General features: G+C 56.9%; 3 protein-coding genes across 6 annotated transcripts; 1 reads left to right on the forward strand and 2 right to left on the reverse strand.

The window, feature by feature from the left end:
• Positions 1–115: 115 nt before the first annotated feature.
• On the forward strand, positions 116–2,784 carry CDCA3 (cell division cycle associated 3). Of its 3 annotated transcripts, XM_036297029.1 has the most exons (7): positions 116–241; positions 536–766; positions 968–1,142; positions 1,365–1,494; positions 1,777–2,070; positions 2,206–2,309; positions 2,434–2,784. In XM_036297029.1, exons 3-7 carry the CDS (start codon positions 1,023–1,025, stop codon positions 2,587–2,589), a joined length of 804 nt encoding a protein of 267 aa, XP_036152922.1. In that variant the 5' UTR covers positions 116–241; positions 536–766; positions 968–1,022; the 3' UTR covers positions 2,590–2,784. The 3 variants fall into 3 exon arrangements, with proteins under 3 accessions (XP_036152922.1, XP_036152921.1, XP_036152919.1); XM_036297028.1 differs by lacking the exon at positions 116–241 and having other exon boundaries at positions 376–766; XM_036297026.1 differs by lacking the exons at positions 116–241; positions 536–766 and having other exon boundaries at positions 778–1,142.
• A 2,849-nt stretch (positions 2,785–5,633) lies between these two features.
• On the reverse strand, positions 5,634–12,600 carry GNB3 (G protein subunit beta 3). Of its 2 annotated transcripts, none has more exons than XM_036297025.1 (10): positions 12,472–12,600; positions 11,269–11,355; positions 10,975–11,013; positions 9,725–9,831; positions 9,584–9,647; positions 9,293–9,455; positions 9,121–9,187; positions 8,837–9,038; positions 7,126–7,342; positions 5,634–6,244 (listed from the first exon to the last, which is right to left on the reverse strand). In XM_036297025.1, exons 2-10 carry the CDS (start codon positions 11,323–11,325, stop codon positions 6,138–6,140), a joined length of 1,023 nt encoding a protein of 340 aa, XP_036152918.1. In that variant the 5' UTR covers positions 11,326–11,355; positions 12,472–12,600; the 3' UTR covers positions 5,634–6,137. The 2 variants fall into 2 exon arrangements, with proteins under 2 accessions (XP_036152918.1, XP_036152917.1); XM_036297024.1 differs by having other exon boundaries at positions 11,583–12,600.
• A 152-nt stretch (positions 12,601–12,752) lies between these two features.
• On the reverse strand, positions 12,753–22,239 carry P3H3 (prolyl 3-hydroxylase 3). The gene is made up of 15 exons (XM_036297023.1): positions 21,510–22,239; positions 20,440–20,592; positions 19,926–20,124; positions 19,711–19,842; positions 19,090–19,226; positions 18,578–18,667; positions 18,279–18,331; positions 18,078–18,145; positions 17,832–17,956; positions 15,277–15,378; positions 14,859–15,009; positions 14,507–14,624; positions 14,357–14,432; positions 13,428–13,568; positions 12,753–13,312 (listed from the first exon to the last, which is right to left on the reverse strand). Exons 1-15 carry the CDS (start codon positions 21,987–21,989, stop codon positions 13,136–13,138), a joined length of 2,202 nt encoding a protein of 733 aa, XP_036152916.1. The 5' UTR covers positions 21,990–22,239; the 3' UTR covers positions 12,753–13,135.
• Between the last annotated feature and the right edge of the window lie 218 nt (positions 22,240–22,457).

Raw genomic sequence — 22,457 nt, forward strand, 5'->3', positions numbered from 1 at the left:
CGGAGCCTGCCTTCCAGTGCTCCGCCCTCTGCCCTACTCTTGACTAAAGCCAATGAAAAGCGCCTCCAATGCAATCGATGGTCCAGAGAACCAATCCCACTCTTCCAGGGCCGAGCAGCGAGGGGGGCCCCAGAGTTGTCGCTGCTCGCACTCCGGGACCCCCCACAGTCCCTTCGCGTGCCTCCTGAAGAGCAGAAACTGGCGGTTGTGTAAATCAACCTGAGACTCTCCTGGAGACTTGGTATTTGGGAAGGGCCCACCTAAGGAGGCGGAGTGTGAGAGGGCTAGAGGCCAGTCATTGATGACGCCGTCAGCCTCTACGGATCACTATTTCTCTCGCCTCAAAAAAACCTTCATAACTCTGTCTCCGCCTGAATCTGTACATAATGGCATAATAATTCTTTTTTTCTATTTTTTTAAATAAAATAATTTGGTTTTTGAAGCTGAAGGTCTCAAAAGCGAAGACTGGCACTCCTTAAAGTTTCACGATGGACAACTTGCAGCCTAATAGGAACAAAATTCCCCTTCTATCCAGGAGGCGTCACACCTAGGTGAACCAAGCCGCTGCCCACCGACCCCGTGGTTCCCATGATAGACGTCCTCTCAGCCCAATGGCTTCCCTCCCTGTAGGCGGATCTCCTCCCATGGGGCTAACGTGCGTCCGCTCAGCCAATAGGGTCACGCAGAGGACGTGGCGGGAGGTTTGAAACTCAGTTTCGGGAGTTGAGGCTGCAGCTGCCGTGCACCGAAGTGGAGTTGGGGCCCGGTAAGTGATTTAAATAAATGAGTGAGTTAGAAGGCCCCGCAGGCCCGGAATGAGCCGCCTTGTCAGCTGCACCGTCCCCACAGAGGCCTCTGGCCCAGCGGCAGGAGGTTCCTTAGCTGGGATCTGGGAAGATCGGGTGGTGTGGAGTCCGAGGTCGAACATGGTCGCGGTGGGGGCTGAGACCGGAGTCACTTCTCACAGGCATACCCTCCTCGCCCGGGCCGGGCCCTGCCCCACCCTCCTCTTCCGGATTGAGATGGGCTCAGCCAAGAGCGTTCTAGTCACTCCGGCGCGGCCTCCGCCGCACAACAAGCTTCTGGCTCGAGTGGCGGACCCGCGTTCACCTAGTGCCGGCATCCTGCGCACTCCCATCCAGGTACTCTGGGCCGCGGGAGGGGCAGCAAGAGAAACTCTCCGAATTCGTGGGCCTCTGCCTAATCTGATTTTAAGAGAGCCCCCCACTCCCCACCTCTACATTCCCCTGAATGTCGGAAGGCCTTGGCTTGGCAATTCCTGCCTGAAACATTGGCCTGAGGCTGGAGAGCTGGGAGGGAAGAAGAGTCAGGGCCCATACTTCAATGGCCTTTGGTCTTGACAGGTGGAGAGCTCTCCACAGCCAAACCGAGCAGCGGGGGAGCAGCTGGAGGATGCTAATCAGGCCCAGGACTCGGATCCCCGCTCTCCGACCCTTGGCATTGCACGGACACCTATGAAGACCAGCAGCGGAGGTAAGTGTTGGGCCCAGGGAAATCTGATGAGGTTGTCAGCTAGCATCCTTGGGTGGGGGGTCAATGAAGCCATCCTCTCAGGGCTTCTTAAAGGAGCCTCTATCCTCCTGCCGTGAACTCATCTCACTCTTTCCTCAACATTTTGCTCCCTCTCACCTTGATTTCCCTCTTCTCAATTCCTCACCCACCAGGGCATGAATCCTAAGGCTTCTGTATTTTTTTCCTCTTTGCTGAACAATCTGTATCAGGGAGTCACTCTCTCACTTCATGTCTCTCCTCTAGAGCTCACAACCTCTCTGGTGAAAGAGCTGAGTGAAGAATTTGAGTCGGAAGCCCCCAAATCAAATCTGCCCCCAGAACCTGTTCTGCCCCTAGAGGTACCTTCATCTTCCGACTTGGACTTGCCTCTGGGCACCCAGTGTTCCCTGGAGGACCAGATGCCTCATGGGAGCCAGACTGAGCTCCCCTCCAAGCAGGTGTTTTCCGAGGAAGAAACAGGACAGCCCTCAGAAACCCTTAGGACCAGCCAGGGCTCAGACAAGCCCATCAGAGACCCTGAGACGCCTAGACCTTCAGGTACAGAATCTAAGGGCAAGCTATAAGGGAGAGAAATTGGAATGATGTCTTGGGATAATGTCTACAGATAGTTTAGGAGGAATAAACGGTAAGCCCCTAATTTTGGCTCCTTTCTTTAACTCTTTACCCACCTAGGTTCTAAGCGAAATAGACGGAAACCAAGGGGCAAGGCACTAGGGAGGTCTCCCCTCACCATCCTGCAGGATGACAACTCCCCTGGGACTCGGACACTACGACAGGTAAAGGGGGAGGGGGAGGCTGTTCCTAGGAAGTCCAGCATGGAGGTGGGAGGCCCTTTCCCCCTGTCTTCCCACTCCTGAACAACCTCCCTCCCTCTCCCAACTTGCATCCTGCCTTTTGTAGGGTAAGCGGCCTTCTCCCCTGAGTGAAAATGTTAGGGAACTAAAGGATGGGGCCATTCTGGGAACTGGACGACTTCTGAGAACTGGAGGCCAAGCATGGGAGCAAGGTCAGGACCATGACAAGGAAAACCAGCACTTTGCCTTGGCAGAGAACTAGGCCCTGGGTGGCCCCCCTGGGTTCACCAGGTCTAGTGACATTCTGAGTCCTCCCATCCCTTCTTTCCCTGGGAGACTGGAAAGACGCATTTTCTTCGACTCCCCCTAAACTACCAGCTCAGGAACTGATAGCTTTCTTGGGCTTTCTTTGTGTATTATGTGTTTCTTGTATATTAAAGTAAGTGATTTTAAGTGATGTTAACTGTTATACTTAAACCTTGCACTGGGTCGTCTTCAGGTAGAAAGGCAGCCTGGGGAGCTTGTGTTCCCTGGCCTCAGTGCCCCTGTACTGGTACCTCCAATTCTCAACACACCTCCCTTAAATTCTGGTGTTCACCAGAACTCTGTCCTTGGCTCTTTCCTCTCGCTCTTTATTTTTAGGGATTAGCTACTACTTACCTGTATTCCGGTTACTTCCAAGTCTCTCTGTCTAACCCTGACCATATCTATCTGCCCCATAGGCAGTCCAAAGTCAGTTTGTCTAAAATTGAATTTGTGATCTTTCCTCAAAAAGCTATTTCTCTTCCCCTCTTTTTTTTTTTTAATTAACATACTAGAGGCATGGTGCACAAAAATTTGTGCACTGGCAGGGGGCGGGGGGCTAGGGGGGTGTCCCTTAGCCTCACCTGTGCCCTCTCACAGTCTGGGACCCCTTGGGCAGATGGCAGGCCCGATCCCTCGGTGCCTGCCCCGCCTTCCCAGGTGGCGCTCGCACATGGCAGAGCAGATCTGGGGGTTGGGGCGCCGCCCCGGGTCAGGTCGCACAGGGGATGCCCGGATGGAGGCTGGGCGGGCTGGCCAATCGCTGCTGCACTGCTCTGCCGCCCTGGGTCGCAGATAGCAGGCCCAGATGGCGGCAGGGCAGGCGGGATGGCACTGTCCCGCCCTGCCCGCGGTATGCAAATTAGCCGCCATCTTTGTTGGCGGTTAATTTGCATATCATGCTGATTAGCCTGTGGGAGGTGTAACGAAGGTATGGTCAATTACCATGTTTGTCTATTATTAGATAGGATTTTTATTGCCCTGGCCAGTTTGCTCAGTGGGTAGAGCGTCAGCCTGTGGACTGAAAGGTCCTGGGTTCGATTCCGGCCAGGGGCACATGTCTGGTTGCAGGCTCCGTCCCCAATATGGGGCATTCGGGGGCAGCCAATCAGTGATTCTCTTTCATCATTGATGTTTCTATCTCTCTCCCTTCCTTTCTAAAATCAATGAAAATATATTTTTAAAAAAACACAAACATTTTTATTGATTTCAGAGAGGCAGGGAGAGGGAGAGAGAGATAAAAACATCAATGATGAGAGATTCATTGATTGGCTGCCTCCTGCATGCCCCCAACTGGGGATCGAATACAATCCACGCATATGCCCTAACAGGGAATTAGACCATGACCTGGTTCATAGCTCTATGTTCAACTACTGAGCCACATGGCCCGGCTTTTTAAAACATTAAAAAAAAATTTTTTTTAATTGATTTTAGAGAGGAAGGAAGAGAAAGAGCAAAAAACATCAATCAGTTGCCTCTTGCACATGCCTGACAGCATGTTCCCCATCAGGACCAGGGATCAAACCAGCAACCTGGGTATGTGCAGGGGAGCTGGGCAGGGGAAAGGACAGCTGAGTGTCTTCATGGCCTTTTACCTCCCCTCCTCCAGCCTCCTCATACTCGCCACCTTTTGGTGTACGGGACTATGCGCCAACCAACAGCCACACCAGCCAGGGCGTGGCCATCATTTTGAATCCTTCCCTCTTAATATCTCATATCCAAGCACTTGGTCACTAAATCCTGGTTCTGTATCTTGAATCACTTTCCCATCCCTTTCCTTGTGCCCTCTGTCCTACTGCTCTTGCAATTTCTTGCTACCTGGCTCCTACTGTTCCCTTTATTCCCTCCTGTCTCTCCTTTTTCCATTTCATCAACCTGCACAGCTGCTTGGTTTATCTTTCTGAGAAGCATAGCTGATCACGTTATTGTTCTACTCAAAGCTCTTTAATGGTTTTCCATTGGCCTTAGGATAAAGTCTAGACTAGCCTTACATTCAAGGCCCTTTATAACCTGACTAGAGGCCCAGTGCACGGAACTTGTGTCCCTCAGCCTGGCCTGCGCCCTCAGGGGGGATGTAAACCGGCCGTTGGACATCCCTCTCGCAATCTGGGACGCTGCATGCACCAGTGACCATACTTTTCATACAGGTGAAAGGCATCTTGCTGTTATATGGCAACTACATATTTTCGCCCTGATTATAAAAAGTAGTACATAGCATGATCCTTCTGAGGCAGTAGTACCATTTTCCCCATCTTATGGGTGGAAAAACTGAAGCAGAGAGAAGTTAAGTAATTGGCTTTGTCACACAGTTATAAGTGTCAGAATCAGGGCTGAGCACAAAATGTGCAAGCCAGAGTCCATGCCTGTCATCGCTGCCTCATCCTGTTTTTTTCAGTGTTAGAGTAGCCTTGCCAGGTTTTAATTTTTAAATCTAAGAGACTATTCCCAATACATAGGGTAGGATCCCTAGGCCTGGCCAGCGATCAGGGCCCATCTGTGGGGTGAATGGCGGGCAGGGCGATTGGGGGCCCCCCCACTAGCACCCACCTTGGCTGGTGGCCTAGCGCTGTCCACTGGTCCCCAATTGCCTCCCTCTGTGGGGGAGGGAGGGGGGCAGACGCTCAATGCAGGAGCTGCCCCCAAGCCTCCTGGTGGTCAGTGTGCATCATAGTGACTGGTCATTCTGCCGTTTGCATATTAGGGTTTTATTATATAGGATTCCTTCTCAACACAATCCTCCTATACAAACACACATGTACGCACCACAGGCAGGCTATGGTGGACTGCTGTGCACGCACTCCCAAGCCACCTGGTGAATACCTTCTCTCCTAATCCATCTCCGGCCTTCCCCACGAACTTGGGGCTTCTGCCTCTACCCTACTTTCTGCCCACAAGCTGTCTGGTACCCAATCTTTCTCACTTGTACCTCTAACACTTCATTACTTAAGTGGGAACTGAATCTTTTTGGAACAGAAATAGGGTGAAAGCCAAACATCACAGATATACCAGGTGCTATACTTTATTGCAGGTACTTTGGAGAGGGGGGGGAAAGGTAGAAAAGGGGGAAAGCATGAAGGAGAAGGGAGCCAGGACCTTGGTGGTGCCAGAGCCATAGTCACGGGGCCGAGCACCCTGGCCACCCAGGTCTTTACCCTGGACAAAGGTGGTAGCTCTGGAGGAGGAATCCTAGGGCCTGGAGCCTATACTGAAACCTGCTGGGCTGCCAAGGGCTGGGGAGGGGTCCGTTGTCCTTACTCATTAAGGGAGAAACTGTCAGGACCACAGAGAGGGGAGGCCATGGGAGGAGATGGGCGGTTCTCTGCCCAGCCCTGATGCTGTCTCCCAGAGGCACGCCCTGTGTTCCCCATGGGCCTCAAAGGAGAAAGCTTGTGGGAGTGGCAGCTGGGGTGTAGAAGAGAAAGCCTTTAAGGAACAGTAAAGAAATTGGGCAGGGGAAGGGGCAGCTGAGTGTCTTCATGGCCTTTTACCTCCCCTCCTCCAGCCTTCTCAGTTCCAGATTTTGAGGAAGCTGTCCCAGGAGCCAGTGGCCACTGCCATCCCATCAGCTGTGACCCCCAGGCAGCTGACCCTGTTGTCATGGCCGGAGAGGACGCCTGAGGAAAGGGGAGAGGAGTTAGCGGGTCTACACATGCTGATGTGGCAGGGAGTGTGTGTGCAGGCACAGACAGGAACCCCAGGTTAGGTAGGCTGGACTCCGACTCCAGCCCCCTGGTGGAGACGGGAAGACCCAAAGAGGATTAGCCCTAGGCAGTGCGGCTTCTCTTGAGGCCAATCTCTGCCAAGAACTTAGGGCAGGGGAGGGGCGGAGAGGGATGGCAAAGGGTCGGCAGGCAGTGTCCATGTGCTATGAGAAAAGAAAGGGGCATCTGATGGGCACTGGAAAACGTGGGAAGGAACCCTTTTGTGTTGTTTCTTTGTTTCCAAACCAAGAGACTGAGGCCCAGAGAGAAGGGACATGCCCAAGGGCACTTGGAAAATAAGCCACAGAATTAGGGTTCGGACCCTGACTTTGTGGCCAGTGTTATTTTCATTGAGCACCTGGCCTCTCCCAAGAGAAGAAGCCACACTGACTCAACTGCAGACCAGGCTGGTCCCACGAGCCCCTCGCTGGGGGTCAGGGCCCTCAGATCACTCTGGACCTTGATCCGCTCATCGCATGGTTCCCCGAGGCCGCCCTTTCCCTGCAATGAAGCCGCTCCTGAATCCCAGACCTGGCGGGACACTCAGGTCCTCAGGCCTGGGCACCGCCTGGAGGAGCTGCGTTGGAGGGAGCGGCTCGGGCCCTGGGCGGTAGGGAAGGCCCTGGGAGCAACTCTTCTTCCAGAGAAGACGACCCCACACTGGGAACCAAAGGGACACGGTTGCAGGGGCAGAGCCCAGAGTTACCTCATGACCAGGGAGCAGTAGTAAGTTCCCACAAGGGGAGCTGGCGGGAGGGCACTTCGGGCTGACGTGGCAGTAGGGGGACCCTTACCCACACGCTCGCCCTTCATGGAGTCCCAGACATTGCAGTTGAAGTCGTCATAGCCTGCGAAGAGCAGGCGGCCACTGAGGGAGAAGGCCACGGACGTGATGCCACAGATGATGCTCTCGTGGGAGTAGACCGTCAGCTCCTGGTCTGCCCGCAGGTCAAACAGGCGGCAGGAGGCGTCGTCTGAGCCTGTGCAGATGGCCTCTCCACTGGGGAAGAACTGAGGGCACACAGGGGGCCAGGGGGTCAGGACTCAGACCTGGGCACCGCTGCCTCTCCTGCCTTCTCCCTGGCTCCTGCCCTGGTGGCTCAGCCGCCCTGGCTGCCCCTCCCCTGGCCTTCGGTGAGAAAGGCCACGGCATCGCTCTTCATGCGCTGGTGGCTCCCCGACACCCTTCCCTGGCTCCTCATGACAGACGGGCATTATTCCCGTGAGGCTGAGCGAGCGCCTGCAGCCTGCCCAGGCTCCCGGGGCTAGAAGCGGGAGGTTGTCTCTGCCCCTTCCCGCCACACTCAGTGGATCAGAGTGTAGGCGCAGGGCCAAGTACAAATGCATAACCCGAATCTCATCATGAGGAAATGTCAGGTCAGCCCACACAGAGGGGAAGTCTACAGAAAACTGGTTTGTGCTGTACTCTTTTAAAATGTCAATGTCACACAAGACAAAGGTAGGAAAACAGTTCCAGTTTAAAGGAAACTAAGATGTGGCAAGAAAATGCAACATGTGTTCCTGGCAGGAAAACCCCACTGCCGTTAGGGGTATTGTTGAGACACTCGGTGAGATGCGAGTATAGACTGTGGACTATATTACTGTGTCGACATTAATGTTAAATTTCCTGATTTTAAGAACTATACTGGGGCTGTGTAAGAGAATGGCCTTGTGTTTAGGAAATACACACTGAAGTATTTAAGGCAGGGGTCCTCAAACTACGGCCCGCGGGCCACATGCAAATACAAATATTGTATTTGTTCCCATTTTGTTTTTTACTTCAAAATAAGATATGTGCAGTGTGCATAGGAATTTGTTCATAGTTTTTTTTTTAAACTATAGTCCGGCCCTCCAACGGTCTGAGGGACAGTGAACTGGCCCCCTGTTTAAAAAGTTTGAGGACCCCTGATTTAAGGGGTAAAGAGGTATGATGTCTGCAACTCTAAAAAAAATCCAGGAAAAGCCCTAGCCAGTTTGGCTCAGTGGGTAGAGCGTCAGCCTGCAGACCAAGGGTCCCGGGTTTGATTCCAGTCAAGGGCACGTACCTTAGTTGTAGGCTCCTCCCTGGACCGGGCCCTGGTCAGGGCTCGTGCAGGAGGCAACCAATCAATGTGTTTCTCTCACATAGATATTTCTCTCTGTCTTTCCCTCTCCCACTCTCTCTAGAAAGATCAATGGAAAAATATCCTTAACAACAACAAAAAACACAAAATGTATATCTCCATTGGGATGTATGTGTGTGTCTAGCTAGCTGTCAATCATTTATCCATCCATTCCTCCATCCCGTCCTCTACAGAGAAGGACAAAACAAATGCGGTAAACTGTTAACAGCGAATGTGGGTGGAGGCTAGGTGGGAGCTCTTCTTGTTACAACTTCTCTGTAAGGTGAGCTTATGTTAAAGTGGAAAGTTAAAAACACGGGGGTGGGGAGCTCTGGCAGGGGGTGAAGGATGCGTGTTGGGATGGTGAGGTGGTCCCAGGAATTGGGGCACAGAGGGGGCTCACACAGATAGCGTTGATGTCCGACTCATGGCCAGTGAACGTCTGCCGGCAAGTCCCCTCCCGCACGTCCCAGAGCTTGGCGCTGGCATCGCAGGCCCCCGAAATGAAGAGTTTGAAGTCGGGAGACACAGCCAGGCTCATGCAGTCCCCTGTGTGTCCCACAAACACAGTCTTCTGCTGCCCGGTCTCAATATCCCACAGAGTACTGCAGGGAGGAGGGGAGGCTGTCAGCGAGAAAGGCCAGGCCGGGGCTGACTCCCAGCCCAGCACCCAGTGTCAGGCCTCACCACGTGGTGTCCCCTGAGCTGGTCACAATGTTGTTGTCGTCCAGAAAGCGGCAGCAGGAGAGATAACCTGGGGAAGGTGAGGACAGTGCCCTGGCTGCAGAGCCACGACCCGCCAGCCAGCCGGCGACTCCCCTGGATCCCTCAGGGTGGGACGGAAGAGAGGGCCTCTCACCTGTGTGACCGGAGAGCTCCCGGCTGACCTTGACATTGCCCTCACGGGATTTGAGGCTGTAGATGGAACACATGTTGTCCAGCCCCCCACATGCCACAAAGTTCCCTGAGGGGGCGTAGGCACAGGTCATGACCCAGGAGGAGCGCAGAGGGATGGCGTGTACCTGCAGGAGGGCAAGGGGAGCAGGGGCAGGGCCTGGGCTGAGCTCCCAGGTGGAGAGAGCAGAGGAGGGTAGGCAATGTGTCCCCAAGAAAGGACGGAGTGACGGAGGGCGGGAGGCAGGGCTGGTACCTTATTGGTGGTGTAGGTGTCCCACACGATCAGCTTCCCATCTTGCGAGGCACTTACTAGCAACCTGGGGAGAGGGCACTCCGCGTCACCCAAGCCTGTCCTTCCTGCCTCCCCTCCCCTCTGGCACCTCTCAAGTCTCACTTGGAGTCCGTGGCCCAGTGCATGGCGTAAATCTTGGCCAGGTGTCCCCTGAGCGTCCGTCTCGTCCGCATCTGGACTCGTCCCACGACTTCTAGGCCAGACGCAAGCTGCAGAAAAGGGAGCGTAAGAAATCAGGGTGAGCAGGGAACGTGACCAGATGTCAGTGTCACAGCCACCGATCTGTACAGGTTTCTGCTCTGTGCCAGGCTCTGGGTCTGGCGCCCAGCCTTAGAGAAATCAGTCCCCACCCTGCAGTGGCTTAGGCTGCTGAGAGACAATTAGTGTTTAACAAACCGCTCTCCAGTGCAGGGTGGGGAGGGCCGGGAGGAGGGAGGGTGATTGCGATCCTGTAATTCTCCCGCCTTGACCAATTTCAAAACGTGAAGTCACCGAACACGTACTTAGGAAGATATGTACACATTTCCAAACCGCCAGGAGCCTGCCTGCAGTAGCATAGCCAACTCTTTACCTGGGTATCCAGGTATCACCATGACCTTGAACTGCAGCTCCTGAAATGTGTCGTCCTACCCCCCTTAAGTCTATCCAGCTTTCTAGACTTAGTCTGAGGCTCTAGGGCCAATAGACTTGACTCGCCATTTACCTGCTTTATTATCTTGATCAAGTGACTTGACCTCTCCCAGCCGGTTTCCTCATCTATAAACTGTTTATAGCACCTGCCTTGTGGGGTTGTCAGGAAAATGAAATTAGGCACTGAAGCAGCTTAGTCCAGTGTCTGGCTCAGGGTAAGTGTTCAGTAAATACTTACAAAGATATCTAATCCTCTCTAAGATGCAAATAATTCTAGCAAGCACCTTCCTTTCATGTATCATTAAGAAAGAAAAAACGCTGCCAATTTTAATTGTAAGGCATCATCTAGTGTTGGATGCATCTTGATTTCAAAAATGTCAAAATATAGAAAACTGTGCGTCTTAGAATTGACGAAGTACAGTATCAGACCACTAGTAACTGCAGTCTGTAAGGGCGTGTGACTTGCGAGGTGCTGTTCCTCCCTTCATCCTCACCACCCTGCAGTGTAAGCACCTTTGTTTTCTGGATGACAGTAGGGCAGCATCTTGTCCTTAGCTTCCAATTCGACCCCAGGCCCAAAGCAGGCCTCACTAAATGTTTGTTGACTGAACTAATTAGTGTTATTCCTCACGCCAGGGACTTGTACTAAAGCTTGGGCTGGTCAGGGAGCTCCCATCCCCTCTCCTCCCCTCAGGCCCTGCTCACAGGGACAGGAGTCTCACCTCTGCCAGAGTGGTGTCAGCACAGGCCTTCCTGGCATCCTGGGGGGAAAGCAGACATTAGGCAGGGGGAGGTGGAAGCGGGGTGCATGGGCCTCTGAGGCAGGTAGGCTTGGGGGTCTACAGTTGGGGGACATGTCAAATATGAAACCCAGAAAGTCTCTGGTGACTTCCAGGTCAGGGGTCACTAAGGTGTCACTCAGGAGTGAGTCCAGCCTCCTTCCCCCCCGGCCACACTCCCTCATGTCCCCATTTCCACGTTTTCTGGGGTCCCCAGTGGGAATGTGCTGTTGTTACTGCAATCTGCTTCTTGAGCTGTTCCGCTTCCTGCCGCAGCTGCTCCATCTCCCCCATGGCTGACAGGTCGAGAGGTAGCGCTGGCTCCTGCCAGGAATGGGCGGTAAGTATAGGGGATCCCTCTACCTCGCTCCCCACACCAGACTTCTCAGGAGGGCTGGAGCCCACTCCAAGGAATAGGGAACTGACAGGTGGCCCACACCACCTCCCCCCGGAGCCCCTCCGTGTTCGGAGTCCTGTGCAGCCAGCCCAGCTCTGCCTGCCTTCCCTGCAGCCCCAGGCCCAGAGGCAGAGCCAGGCCGGCTCCCCCTTACTTGGGCTCTGACTGGACCTCTCCCAGGTTTCCAGCTCCGGTTCCCAGGCGCCTCGTCGCTCCCTCAACTGCAACGCCAGCCCGTCACCTGCCCCGGCTCTGCTGCCAGAAGAGCTGGCCTGGCCTGGCCCCACTCTGGGGAGGGGGGTGTGGGCACCGACAGGGAAGGGCCAACAAGACGTCAGGCAAATTAAGTCAGCTGGCAGGGTGGGAGGAGGACAGGAGGAAGTGTGTGGCTTCCAGAGACTTGGGCCCAGCCTGGGAGGAGGGGGGAGCAGGAGTGAGGGCTATAGAGCAGCAGCCCCCCACAACCAGCTCTGGGGGGAGGAATGGGGAGGAGATGCTTCCCTGATGGGTCTCTCTGCAGGCAGAGAGAAGAGCATTAGGCCCCATGGGATTAGAGCAAAGCTGTGAGGATTAAAGGTTGACGTTTGGGAGGGTGCAAAGGAACAGCAGCCACCACAGCTCCAGCAGCCCCCCCCCCCACCCCAGGCCTGGCCCCACCAATGGTGATGATCCTGGCTGTCAGGACCTACCTGGCACCCAGCCCCAGAGCAGAATACAAGGGTCAGAGATGGCCCCTTGTCAATACCCAAAACTGTGTTTCTTAGCTCAGGTAGTGGGGAAGAGGGTTCTGGTGACGTGGGGAGGGCGCAGGCCAGAGCTGAGCTTAGAAGGGACTGATCTGGATAATCCTTCCAGACAAACCCCAACCAGCTGCCCCAGGATGTGATTCTGGGGGGTGGGGGCAGGGGGAGGGTCCAGGGGATTCAGAGAGAGGGGTGGACAGGCCTGGCCCTGCTCTGGGTGCATCAAGGATTGCAAGTGGAGGGCAGCCCCATCCCCTGCTCCCGTCCCGGTCGGGCCCACTCCTTGCCCCCATGACTCACGAGGTCCTGCTGGGCTGGGAATGCAGGAGTCTCAGGGATCAAGCTGCCCTAAGTCTCGGCCCAGCTCGGAGGGAAGACAGGTCTTAGAGCTGGAGGCCCACGGAGCAGCTGTCCAGGGTTTGGGTGTATTTGCGTGAGGGCAGCAGGTGGCTGAGATTTCCCTGACAAATCACAGGCCTGAGTGGCCCCGCCTCCAGGAGACACCTGTCTCCTCCCAGGCCAGCCATGGCCGCTCCCACCTCCAGCCACCACAGAAACTGATAGGAACCATGGGCCCTGGCTGAGGGTCTTCACGTTCTTTATTGACAGGCTGGGAGCGGGCGGGGCTTACTCTCCCCTCTCATCCTCCTCATCTGAAGCAGTCAGGCCCTGCCCCGGCCACTTCTTCCCAGGGAGGCATCATGCCCTCGGTCTGCCCTAGGGCTGCAGGTCCATCAGCTGGGGCCAGGCCTGACTCCTCAGACCGGACGAGTTCTAGGCTGGTGTGTGCAGTGTTCTCTGAGCCCAGGGCTGGATGGCCCTTGTGATCCCCAAAACAGTGGGGGTGCAGGGACAGAGAACTCGCTGTGCTGCTCCTGTCACAGGGGCCTTCGTGTGGGTCCTGGGACTGAGGCAGCCCTTCCAGAGTCAGGTGGCCGCATCCCCGAGGAGCTAGCTCAGCCCCTCACAGCTCCTCTCGGACCCGAGGCGGCTTCCCGGTCTTGTCCTGGACCCGCTGAGGCCTGCGGCCAGGGGGTTCTGGAGAAGGGTCTCTGCGGGGCATTTCTTCCTCCTCCTCGTCACCCTCCTCCTCCCCATCCTGCTCCGGCTCCTGAAGCAGCTCCTTGGCTTCTGTCCACTCCTGAGAGGTAGGAGGAGAGTCGGGCCCAATCCCTGCATCCACCCTCCCCAAGGACCCTCCCCGGGTCCTGTCAGCCCCTGCCCCTCACCCAGCAACCAGCCCACGCTTCACACACCTGCTCCCTGTGCTCAGGTGCCCACGTGTGCCACAGGGCCAGGGCGCAGCGCCGGCCCCGAGTCACGGCCCACACACCGTGGGGGTTCTCCCCGCCAGAGCTGAAGGCCACAAGGCGTCCGCAGCGAGGACGGACCTGCGCCTGGGGGATGAGGGCAGGTTCAGCTCCAGGGACAGGCCCTCAGAGCACGTGGCCCTGACTCCTAGGTTAGGACAGGGCATGGGCATGGAAAGATCAGCTCTCTTGCCCATCGCCCACCCCTTAATTCAGGGACCGTCCTGCGGCCAATGGGAAACTGGCCTCCCCTTGGGGAGCACAAAGGCCAGACAGGCTAACGGAGTTGCAGCCAAAGGGAGAAGGGGCCTCCATCCAGTGCCTCCTGTTGGTCCCCTCCCTCTGGCCCTGACACTCTTGTCCAATCCTTTGAACTGGGTGTGAAGAAATCTGCGACATGAGGAGGACCAGGCATAAGGATCTTGGGAATACCCTTCTACCCCACGGAGGGCGTGGATTGTAGGTGCTGGTGGTGGTAACCAGGGAAGGAAGACAAAGCAACAGGTGAGAGAAATCACTGTTCCTCTCCTTCTACCTACTTCTAGCCCCTAGTTTCTACCTGGAATAGGGACTTGGGGTCCTGCGCTCACCCACCCTTCTTTAGGAGGTGAGGCAAACACGGACGGCAAGTCTGCAGGGGTCACTGTGACCTCCTGGGGAGGACGGGGGCGCAATAACCAACCTCTGTGAGGAGCTCTGCTAGGACAGCTCCTGAACAGACAGTGGTGGAAAGAGCTGGGGGGCCAGGAGAGGAAGGGTTCGGGTGGCCCCAGCCATTTCCCTGCATTTGCTTCTGGGATCCTTCTGTTTTGAATCCTGAGCCCACAGCTGTGCTCCCTGTTCCAAACCACCGCCCTCCCCCTGCCCCCCCTTACCCTGACAGTGAGGGCGTTGGGCTCTGTGAAGAACAGGTCCCCACCCTGGAAGTCATCGTTGAGGTAGAGGAGTCCACTGGAGGAGGAAGACAGGAGGCTGTGAGAGCCCACCCCAGGCGCACCTGCCGGATCCCAGGAGGGGCTGCCCACCTGTAGTCTCGATAAGTGTAGGCTGGGGGCTCCCGCCAGCACTCTCCCGTGTCAGGGTCCAGAACGCAGTTGTCGGCATGCACGGGGTGACTCAGGTCCATGCGTTGCTCTTGCTCCCCTGGGAAGCAAAGGGGCCTGGTGAGTGCCTCTGTGCCCTGTGCCCATGCACCTCGATCCACTCCCACCCTGAAGCTTGGGGGTCACAGCTGAGCAGAGAGGCCAGGCCCAGACGTGGGCAGGGGAGTCCGTCTTTTAGGAGTGAAGATGAACCCACACAGTTAGGGGGTGCTGAGGCTATGCAGCCCCCACAGGGCCCGGAGGCCGGGAAGGAACAGTGGGGTATGGCAGTTACCTTTGATGGCAGTACGGCACACCAGGTGAGTGAAGGAGAGATGCAGGGGCCGTTCCGGGGAGAAGTAGGCCTGAGTTAAGGTCCGCACACGCTCGCTCACTTCCAGGAGCAGCTTAGCACCCCGAGTGCTCACAGCCCCAGCACGGGCCAGCTGTGGGCAGCGGGAGGAAGGATGAGAAAGGAGGGAGGCAATGGAAGGGTGAGTGTGGAGTCTCTCAGCGGCCAGCTCTGTCCATCAGCCCCAGCTGCTCCTTCCAGTGGCTCCATGACAACCCCTCCTCGATCCTGGGCAGAGAACTCAGGGTCTCTCGGTCCTGAGAGCCCCTCCACTGGAGAAGCCCAGCCCTGGCGCCAGCCTCCTGTATGCCCTTTTCCAGACCTGAGCATCGGACGAGGGCATGGGTACCTCTCGGCTCACCTGTGCAGCCTTCAGCACCGTGAGCCCCTCGAAGTGTTCATGGGCGGTGTGAGGGGATCGGCGGCCCCGATAGCCAGACCTGGCTCCAGCCTCAGCTGCATCCTAAATAGGGGGTTGACTGTGGAGTCACTGTCCAGCCCCGGATTTTTGCCCACCTCACTGCCCACGGACTATAAGACCTTCTCTCCAACGCCCGCCCCCCTCCACCCCCCCGGAAGAGGCTGGAAGCTCCCAGAGATCTCTGGTGGCTCCTTTTCCAGAGCTGCTGCCCTTCCCCAGAGATTGACTATCTTTTCAGCAGTGCCGTTGCTCCCTGGTAAAGATCTGGCATCCCACTGGCTGAGGGCCTGTGCACAGAAGGGCCTCAGAGAGGGCAAGGACAGCTGAGAAAGGGGTGCAGGAAGGGTTTGATCATTCCCTGATAAGCCAAGATAGAGGAGTCCTTCTGGAAATAGAAGCTTCCGGCAGGAAGCTCGATAGTCCGGCCAGGTACAGGTGAGATATCGCTCTTGAAGAACGTGCGAACCCTTGATGTGAACTCCCACACCATGGGGGGGGGTCTCCTGGTGTTTGGCTGTCCTTTCCCGACACCTAGTCTCCTGTCTGCTTTGTGAAACTCAGTTAAAATACCACTAGCTAATTATTCAATATATAAACCTCACCTCCGAAAAACCACCTTATCACCCAATAAGCCATCTAACCTTCTATTCTTGTATTCATTCATTCATTCATTCACTTACTCATTCCACAAATTTGTACTGAGCATCTACTATGTGCCAGGCACTGTTCTAGGCACTGGGGACACAATCATGAACGTGGAAAGGCCCCTGCTCTCATGGGGCTTGTATTTTCAGATAACAAACAAACCGGGATAATTCAGATAAATGTTATGAAGAAAATAAAAATAGAGCTACAACTTTGAGAGTGCGCAGGCACGGATTGGGAGACAGCTAATTGATGAGGTGACATCTGAATTGAAACCAAATGATATGAAGGAGCCACTTGAATAACTGAGAGAAAAGTGTTCCAGGCAGCAGAAATAGCAAGTGCGAAGGGCCTGAGGCCAGAGTGAGTTTAGTGTGATTGAGCAACAGAAAGGTCTGATCCTGGCATCACCCAGGGCCTCCCCCTTACTGTCCTCTCCTGTTGCATTTCTCCACACGGCCCTAGAGGGATCTACCAGTCCTCTGGGATGGTGGTGACTCCGGACCCTGCACTGGGAGGTTCTACAGGAACAAGAAAGTCATCCCTCCTTAAATACTTGAATAAGCTGTCCTACCATCCTTGGTAGGGTACAGAAGGCCCTTCGCCGCTCTCCTCTAATTCCAGCTCTGGGTCTCTCCCCTAGAACACCTCTGAATAACATACAGCCTGGTGATAATAGTGACAGCTACTAATACTGAGCACTATCTTCTGAGATCTTGACCATGTACTAACTCATTTAATGGTCACAACAACTCTGTGACAAAACCACTGTATTTAGCCCCACTTTATAGATGAGGAAGCTAGGCTCAGAGATGCTGAACTACATTGCCCAACGTCACACAGGCAGTCATTGTGGGGCCTGCCCTATGTGCTCAGCCCCTATACTCCACCGCAATTCCCAGAATACCGTAGCCTTCTCCCTCGAAGCCCAACTCTCCTCCTTTTCTCAGTCTCGTCCTTAGACTGAGTTCAAATGCCGCCCTCCACCCCAAGCTTTCCATGACCTTGCATTTTGGTGCTTCTATTTAAAGGAGTACGTACTTCTTTGATCAAACTTACCACCACTCTAGGTGTGTCTCTACATCGAATTCCTTCTCTCTACAGTGAGCTCCAGGACGCAGAGTCTGTGTCCACCTAGCTCTCCCTGGAACCTAGAAGCTTCGAGTACACAGCAGGTGCTCGAAGTGTGTGTGTTGAAGGAACACTAGCCTAGAATGAGGACTGATGCTTCATAAAAGGGCAGACTCAACCTGGTGAATACAGATCATTCAACCCAAACTAGGAGGGAATTCAATGGATGGGAGAATAAGCCGGTGTGTCCACTGAGCCATCAGCCAAGCCAGTAATGAAACTCCGAGGAATCCTCACCCATATATTCACAATTTTCTATGCCTTTATATTCTTTATTTTCTTTTGTTCTCCTATTAACTTCTAGCAAAATCCATTTGTGAAGAATGTAAGGGAAAAAAGAAAAGAATGTCCACGCCAAGCCCTCTAAGTTGAGAGGAAAAGGAACTTGTCCACAGCAGTGAGGCAGTGGCAAGCCCAGTCCCCACTGGAGACCCAGAGAAGTTAGAACTGGGGGCAGGCAGCTCTGCCTGGGGTCCCTCACTAGCCATCCTCCCCTGGGTCTTCTTTTTTTTAAATATATTTTTATTGATTTCAAAAAGGAATGGAGGAGAGAGAGATAGAAACATCAATGAGAATCATTGAACGGCTGCCTCCTGCACACCCCACACTAGGGACTGAGCCCACAACCCGGGCATGTGCCCTGACCGGGAATTGAACCGTGACCTCCTGAGCCACCACTGAGCCACACTGGCCTGGTTTTCTCTCATAGGTCTTCTTACCTTGGCCAGCTGCAGCAGCACCCCACACTCAGCTGGGGTGAGCAGGCCGTCCAGCACCGCTCGCTCCGACCCATTCAGCTGCCTTGCATCCTGGGTCAGGGTTACCCCCTCCAGGAGGAGGACATCTGCAGGCGAAGGGATAAGAAGAGGGGATTGAGGGTCCCCTGAAAGCCGGCCCAGCAGTAGCCCCAGCTGGCAGCCCCCAGACCCTCCAGGACTCTGCCTCCTGCTCTCCCAGGAACTTACCCTTCCAGTCAGTCAAGGGCTTCGGCTGTGGAGGCTCATGGTCCCAAGGTCGCTGCTCTTGATCCTCTCTCAGGGGTGAGAGACATGCTCAGTGGATGCACAGACCAGTCCAGATCCATTTTACCCAGACCCAGCCTCACAGGACCCCTCCTGACACCTTCCAGCTCAGGGCAGGCCCCTCCTACCACCAGCATCTCCTACCTGAGCTTTTCTCTCAGTGTCTCGGGGATGAAAGCTGCTGGAGTCCAGGGATCCTGGAACAGTCAAGAAAAGCACCATCACCCACCAAACCCAGCCCCGATCCCTGATACTAGACTCCGAACTACCACATTAGGCTCTGCTTCCGGGGGGGGGGGGGGGGGGGGGGGGGGGGATGGGGAAAGCCCTGGGTGCTGGACCAAACTCTGCAATAACAAAATCAACTTATGTAGTACTTTGTCAGGTGCTATTCTAAGAGCTTTACACATGGAAGTGGGATGGAGAGAAGTGGAGTTACTCACAGGATCCTTGAAGCTGGTCCCCAGGTGCTCCATGGCATAGTAGAGCTGCCTCTTCTCGCCCAGGGACCGAAGGACAAAGCGCTGGATGTCCTGAGGCAGGTGGACACAGGGAGCAGGGGCGGGGGGCGGGGGGGACAAGGAGAAGTTAAGTGGAGCAGGGAAGTGAAGGCAGGGCAGCCCCGGTTCCAGGGGACAGCCTGCCTGCTCCATAAACACTTCACCATGCCTCTCGCTCAGCTTTCCTCCCTCAGCCACTTCAGGACATCTGGATTCAAACTGGGGGAGAAGTCTGCGTATAGGGTGGGGGCAGGCAGGGGTGAGGTTAAGGGAAGAGATGGGCTGGCACTTGGACTTGGAATCTGAGTGGGGAGCAGGGCAGGGCTGGATTTGGGGTTGCCTCTGGTGACTAGAGTGCTTGGGCCAGAATGGGAGAAGCGGGCAGAGTCCAGGTAACTGCTCAGGTATGTTTGATTGAGGGCCTCACAGGGTCAGGGTGGGGGTCGGGGAGGTACCTCTCTTGGCCCCAGGCCAGGTCTCTGCTCTCCCAGCTGGGTCTGGTACTGGTTCAGAGCGTCCTTGGCGGCCTCATCCTCCGGATAAAAGAGCAGGACACTCAGGGCATTTTCCATAGCCTGGGACAGATTCCCCACTGGAGACAGAGCAACAGGGTGGGGTGGGCACACAGACTGAGGATGGCCCTGACCCTGGGCAGAGGCAGCGATGACAGGTGGACAAAAAGGTGATCCAATGCCATCCAACGCGAGCCCCCCACCCCACCCCCACCCCCCTGTCCCCACAGACATGCTCCTCCACTGCTTCTTGTCAAAGCTTAACTCAAACCTACCTGAGCTGAAGGGGCAGAATGCAAGGGGAGGAAGAGAGGAGAGAATAAAGGAAGGTGAGAAGCAGCAAGGGCAGGAGGAGCCCTGGGACCCATCTCCTGAGCTTTCCACCGTGGCGCCAAAGGAAAGCCAGGTAGAGTCCTCCAGAAGTGACGGTCCCCACAGAGCCCTGCCCAACTACAGAGCCGGAGACAGATGGGAGGGATGCAGAGACTCAGGATACCATCGAAGACAAGCCTTCCCTTGACCTGTTTCCAACCCATCACCCCGGGGCTCCCCTCCCCAACGGACCCTGAGCATGGGCCTCATGCAGCCGCCTCAGCTGGCCGGGCAGGAAGTCGGGGACAGGGAAGCTTCGACCAGGGCGCGTGGCTGTTTCCTCCACACAGCGCTGCCGGCACTGCAGGACCCGAATCCAGTGCCCTGCGGAGGACACGCACACGCGATTCAGCTTGTCATGCTTCTCCTCCCGGCACCGTGAACCCGCCATCCTCCCAGCTCCTTACCGGCGATAGCCTCATAGAGACCCCCCTGGCTCCCAGGTCCTTCCTCCTCTTCCTCTCTTTGATGCTCCTCAGGCCCCTCGCAGCCAGCGCGGCAGCTCTCCACCTGAGCCAGGCTCTCCTGCAGGGCCTCCTCGAGCCTGGGCAGTGCCAGTCCTGCCTCCTGGCGCCCCAGGAGCTCCAGGCCTGAGTCATAGGCTGCCTGTGGAGAGGGGAGTGCTCAGTCACCTGAGACCCTGGGGGAGGGGGTGCCTAATGAGATTGGGAGGTAGGAAGAAGGGGCATGGCCTCCAGGTCCCACTCTGCCTTGGCCCCAGGACTGGAGCGTCAGAACATGGGACCTTGGTGATCCTCGGGAATAAACCAAGCCCCAGATCCGGACTCCCCATCCCCGGCACTGAGAAGGGCACTCAGATCTCCTGATGCCCAAGACACGCAGGGACACCGTCCAGGGAGACGGGTGTGTCCTGTTAGTCAAGGGCTGGGGGAGGGACCGGGGTCCTGCTGGGGGTCTCACCCAGTGTGGGGGCGTCTCCAGGTCCCGGAAGCTCTGCGGCCGAACCCCAGACATCCGTCGGTACTTAGCCATGTCCTCCCGCATCTGCAGGTGCGTGGGGTTTGCTACAAAGAAGGTGTGAGCCGCGGCGGCTGCCAGGTCCAGCTTCTTCAGCTGAATCGGGGAGGAAGAGGGAGTCAGAGCCCCGAAGAGCGGGTGTCAGACCTCTGCCTCTCAACAGCCCCCCATCCCAGACACCCCCTGGGGCTGCCCGCCCCCCCCCCCCAGCCTTCTGGAAGATGGTCAGTGAGAACTGCCCGCCCCCAGGCGCCAGGCCCCGGGGGCACCGGTATGTTGGGCCTCTCAGGACCCGGCGGCCAAGGAAAGGGCACCGAACACTTCGGAGCCGGTGAGCCATGGGCAGAAGGGCTCAGTGGAGAGACCAGGTGGAAGTGATGGCTGCTGCAGTGGGGAGGGGCGGAGACCCGACGGACCAGCAGAACCCGCAGGGCTCTAGGACCCTGAGGTGAGTATGCGGCCAGCCCCCTCTCCCCCGAGCCACGTAGACTACAGACTAGGTCCCAGGAGCTGCGCAGTGTCCACGCCCCTCACCCCCCCACCCCCACACACACACTCTCCGCACCCCCAGACGTCCGTCCTCACGGCCCCAGCCCGGCCCCTCTCCTCTGACCTTCCCGAAGCTGCCTCCAGCTCCAAGCTCCCTCCTGCCTCCGGGGAAGGCTCGCCCTCCCGCTCCTCCCAGCCTCTCCGCCGCCTCCCGGGAAGGAGCAGCGCTCACCCCACGGAGGTCACAGACCCACTGGGATTCCAGGCCCCTCCCTCCGTCTTCCATCTCCTCCCACCCGCTCCGCGACCCCGTCCCGCGCCGACTGTGCTCCCCCTCCCCCTTAGGCTGCCTCTGAGCGGGTGCAGCGTGTGATGGGGAAGGACCACCCGGATATCGAGGTCCCTTAGACCGCCCCCCGCCGCCCCACCCGAGCCCCGCGCTCGAAGCGCGCCACCTCCCGGTGCGCGCGGGCAGGACGGCGCCGTGGGGTGGGTCTGGCTGCCCCCCGCCCCCCGCGGCGCACCTGGTAGTAGGCCCTCTGCAGGTAGTTGTAGGGCTCCCGGCGGCGGAAGGCGTCGCGCAGGGCGCCCCCCACGCGGAGCCGCGCCGCGCCCCCCGGCCCCAGCCTCCGCGCCGCGCACTGGCTCAGGCACTCGGCGCGGCGCAGCGCGGCGCGGAGCAGCAGCCGCTCCCAGGCCCCGGCAGCCGGGCCGGGCGGGAAGTCCGGGCCCGGGGCGTCGGGGAGCGCCGCCTCGGCCGCACAGCGCGCCCCGCAGTCCCGCCGCGCGCGGCCCAGCTCCTCGAGGCTCCGCAGCGCCTCCCGCAGGAGCGCCACAGCCGGCGCCCAGGCCCCCGCCGCGTAGGCGCGCAGCCCGTCTGCGTAGAGCAAGTCGGGAGCCTGGGGCGGCGCCCCGGGGGACAGCGTGGCCAGGCCCGGGGGCTCGGGGGACCCCGGGGGAGGCAGCAGGAGCAGGAGCAGCAGCAAGTGGAGGAGCCGGAGCATGGTGCCCGAGCCTCCGGCGGCTGCCGAAGGAAAATGCGGGAGCGGAGGAGAGAGAGGAAAGGGGGCAGGAAGAGGGAGGGGAAAGGAAGGAGAGATAGGAGGGGAGAAGGGAGAAGGAATGAATGAGCGGAGCCAAGGAGACCGGGAGAGCCCAGTGTGAGAGAGAGAAGCCAGGGGGAGCCGGGCAGAAAGCGGAGAACGTCCTGGCCGTTCAGTTGGTTGGAGTGTCCCTGATACTCGGAGGTTGGGGGTTCCCTCCCGGGTCAGGGCACATACAAGAAACCACCAATGAGTGCATGCATAGGTGGAACAGATCGATGTTTCTCTCTCCCTAACCTTCCTCTCTGTCTGTAAAAGCAATCAATAATTTTTTTAAAAGGTAAATGGAGAAAGCAGTCTTTAAGAAGAGTCGGGTCGCCCTAACCGGTTTGGCTCAGTGGATAGAGCAGAGGCCTGCGGACTGAAGGG

The sequence above is a fragment of the Myotis myotis genome, unplaced genomic scaffold (assembly GCF_014108235.1).
Source record: "Myotis myotis isolate mMyoMyo1 unplaced genomic scaffold, mMyoMyo1.p scaffold_m19_p_3, whole genome shotgun sequence".
Classification (NCBI taxonomy): Eukaryota; Metazoa; Chordata; class Mammalia; order Chiroptera; family Vespertilionidae; genus Myotis; species Myotis myotis.